At 42.0% G+C, this 3862-nt stretch overlaps 1 protein-coding gene across 1 annotated transcript; it reads left to right on the top strand.

The window, feature by feature from the left end:
- Nucleotides 1-729: 729 nt before the first annotated feature.
- Nucleotides 730-3308, top strand: LOC140321339 (tubby protein homolog; the record flags this gene model as incomplete). Its single annotated transcript, XM_072398134.1, has 4 exons — nucleotides 730-847; nucleotides 1118-1309; nucleotides 2437-2549; nucleotides 3183-3308. Coding segments are annotated over exons 1-4 (539 nt in total), but the record flags the coding sequence as incomplete, so codon positions are not given.
- Between the last annotated feature and the right edge of the window lie 554 nt (nucleotides 3309-3862).

The following is a 3862-nucleotide window of genomic DNA, read 5'->3' as shown; positions in this document are numbered from 1 at the left end:
CCATCAGTCCCTACGAATAACTTGCAGGCTGATTGGTAACCGTGGTGCTGCTTCTGCTGGTCATATATGGAGCAATCTGCGATCAATCCAGAGAGAAGCGATCCCTAAGAAGCACGGGCCTGACCTTCCCGTCTGAATGATACAATTTCATCTGTGAACATGGAATGGGTTTCCTAAAAGTCATTTGCTATTTGTTAGCAACTGTTATATGTCCTGGGCCAAATGCATTCCAGGTTTGCTGGATCACCCAGGTTCACGTATGAAAGTGTATCCTCTCCAGCCTTGAAGAGCTTTAATAAATCAGACCCACTTAATGAAGAAACACACAGAGTGTTCTGCACAAAATTAATCTGAACTCTTTATTGGTTTCCCATCACCCACACAGATATTTGAGTGGTTGACAATATTATTCTGCTAATAATCAAATAAATGGAAACTCTTTAGTTTGCAATTCTTTGGATAATTTGCTTTGCATTTAATAAACAATTATTTTTTCATATTGATACTGGGTGTCGTCCAAAAGACAAACCCGATTTAGAGATTGTAAATAATTTCCCAGCTAGACAAGGCTGAATAGTGTAAATCTTAGATCTGGATGGACAGGACTACAAATTCCCTGGCTGATATAACAACCTATTTATTAATTTTTTATCTGTTAGTCTGGAGATCTGGAATAAAATGATTTGCTTGTACCTGGCATCCAATCCTCTCCTGTGCCCCCCCAGGTATATCGAGCAGCATGAACTTCGATGAGGAAGGTGATGAGGAAGATGAGGACAGCTCGAGTTCCTCGCAACTAAACAGCAACACCAGGCCCGGCTCCGCCACCAGCAAAAAGTCTAACAAGGTGAGAAGCTTCCTTCTGATTGGCTGTGGGACTGAGACCAAAGGGCATTGTGGGATGACGTGCCAGTAAGTGCCCATGATGTTTAGGTAATTGTAACCCAATGATGAGTTCAGACTTCATACATTTGCTGAGTATCAGTGATGCTGGAGGATAACTATGACACATTATTTATTGGAAGGTTGAAAGTGACCCAGGATGCATTTCCCTCCATAGATTTCTATACAAATAAATTGTAAATTGTTTTAATAGGAAGAAATGTTTTGTTCTCAGGAGAGTGCCGCAGCGCCGAGCCCACAGACCAACGAACCGTCCATTGATGTGGAGGACCTGGAAGAGTTCTCCATGCGGCCGGCCCCTCAGGGAGTCACCATTAAGTGCAGGATCACCCGGGACAAGAAGGGCATGGACCGGGGCATGTACCCCACCTATTACCTCCACCTGGAGAGGGAAGATGGCAAAAAGGTTGGTGAGAACAACATTAATATCTCGTAGGGATGAGGGACACGGACGGCTCACCTCCCTAAACTCAATGAGAATTGGGACATTTTGACAAAATTCTGCTATTGGATGAAATGTAATGTGAATGTGAAATAAAAGAGGCTTTGATGGGCATTTTTGGTCTAAATTTGACTTATAACCCCCAAATTCTATAAATATGTACAAGGAAGGCTAAATGAAAAAAAAATACTTTACATGTACCTTGATTCAAAATAAAGTTGCCAGATCTGCAGTCCCGGATAAAAGCAAAACCTTCATTTATTGAATATCCAGAATGTAAATCTTCCCAATAGTCGGTAAAAGCTGGGCTCCCTATTTATGTATGTTTCGTGAAAGTCTCGTGAAATGAGATCATTCAAAGTGCAAGGTAGAAAGAACGAGGTTTGAGGCTCAATATTTAAGGCAAAAAGTGAATGATGTATTTTACAATATTGATTCATACATAATTATTAAGTATAATTGTTCTTTCTACCTTGCACTTTGAATGATCTTACCAGTTGTCACCAATCCATATCACATCTCCAGAATCCTGTGACGTGTTTCACCCTGCAGGGCACCTCAATGATTAAGCCTGGTGGGAGAAACCCATCAGTAAATTTATGACTTACAAGTAGTCATCAATCCATATCTCCCGGCACAAACTTACTGACGCGTTTCACCCTCCAGGCTTAATCATTGAGGTGCCCTGCAGGGTGAAACACGTCACAGGATTTAGATCAGAAGATGTGATATGGATTGGTGACTATTGGTAAGATTTACATTCTGGATGTCAATAGATTAGGTTTTTGCTTTTATCCAGGAATGAGGCTTTGGCACATAATTTAGGGGAACCAGAAGCGCCTCCGAGTCTGCTCCGGCAGCTGAGACCTTGATTCGTTGGTTGATTCCAGGGGAGCATTCCATCTCCTGCAGTTTGCACCAAAAATAAAAACCCCTTAAAGTTGGCAATTGCAATTTCTATGCCAATTTCACAAAAGCAGCTCAGTCAGCAAAATGTTTTTCAGCTTCAGCAAGATTGTGCATCAAGTCCAATCACTCTGAATGTATCCATCTTACATTTCATGTGCCTAATGTTACAAATATATTTTTAGGTGTTTTTATTGGCTGGGAGGAAAAGAAAGAAGAGCAAAACATCAAATTACCTCATCTCCATCGATCCGACCGACCTCTCCCGGGGAGGAGAGAGCTTCATCGGCAAACTGCGGTAATAATACTGGAGGGGTGCATCAAATAATATTCATGTAATAAGGAACCTCCATACAGAAATAGAAATATGCCCCAGCAGACAGCCCATAGCCTCCATCTCTGTCTGTCCTGTTTGCTAAAGTCTGTTCTTCCCAGAATCCTCCAATTCAGAATAGGGAATGCAGCCAGTGGGCCAAGACTGGTGAAGATAATCATAGGGGAATCTGGGTGATCCAGCAAACCTGGAATGGATCCAGTTCAGGATAGTAAACATTTGTCAACTTAAAGCAATGATTTTTAGGAAATCCATTCTAGGGTTGCTGGATCACCCAGGTTCTCCCATGATAGTTTATCTTCTCCAGTCTTGGAAAGCTTGAATAAATCAGACCCAGTGTGTTTTACGGTTCCAGCACCGCCATTTTCCTGAGATCACTGCCCCCCCCCTACACACACCAAATGAGGCCGGTTGAAGAGCACACAAATAATAATGAATTCCCAAGGCTATCATCATGTTTTGGCTTTTATATATTTGATTGATAGGTGGATATCTTCTTGCAGAGATTGGTCACAATATGGCTACCATATGACCCCCAACATGTAGAGTGGATGACAAATACCATAGCTAATCCTTTCTGTATATTTCCCCCCTCAGATCAAATCTAATGGGTACAAAGTTCACCGTCTATGACAATGGGGTGAACCCAGTAAAGACGTCCTCCAGCCTGGAAGCCAGCAATCTACGGCAAGAGCTGGCAGCCATCTGCTATGTAAGTTCACCGTGAGGTCATCTCCATGTTACGTTGTATTCTTCAATAGCCAATCCTGGGGGGTATCTGCCATGGCGCTAAAAAAATGGTGGCGTATTGGTCTACTAAATCCAATGTTTGGTGGTTGTGAAGGATCCAATAAACGTAAAAGTTTATGAAAGCCTCACCTATCCTGGACCCAATCTTTTGCCGGAATAATTGTCCAGCACTCGGCCCCGTTATCCAGATCAGTGGGCTTGGAGAAAGATTTCTATTGAATAGCGGAGGTCTTCATAGATCCAACGCTTTCCAATACACATGGAGACTCATATCACCAGCCGGTCCCTGTATACAATATGAGCCCAACCCTAATCTGTTACCGACATTGGGTCATATAGTGCCCAGTGATGAGTAAATGGACATTGACCCCCATGCTCAGATCTGTATGGACCAATCTCAGGCAGAGATGAAAGGAAAAAATTGTTTTTAAACTTCTTGAATTATCCATCAGATCTAAGAGAAATGATTTGTTTTTCACAATGTAAGAGCAGATATAACAGGTTGGTTTATATCTCTATATTAAATA

Source organism: Pyxicephalus adspersus, unplaced genomic scaffold (assembly GCF_032062135.1).
Source record: "Pyxicephalus adspersus unplaced genomic scaffold, UCB_Pads_2.0 Sca2571, whole genome shotgun sequence".
Classification (NCBI taxonomy): domain Eukaryota; kingdom Metazoa; phylum Chordata; class Amphibia; order Anura; family Pyxicephalidae; genus Pyxicephalus; species Pyxicephalus adspersus.
This window is presented reverse-complemented; position numbering and strand designations above follow the sequence as displayed.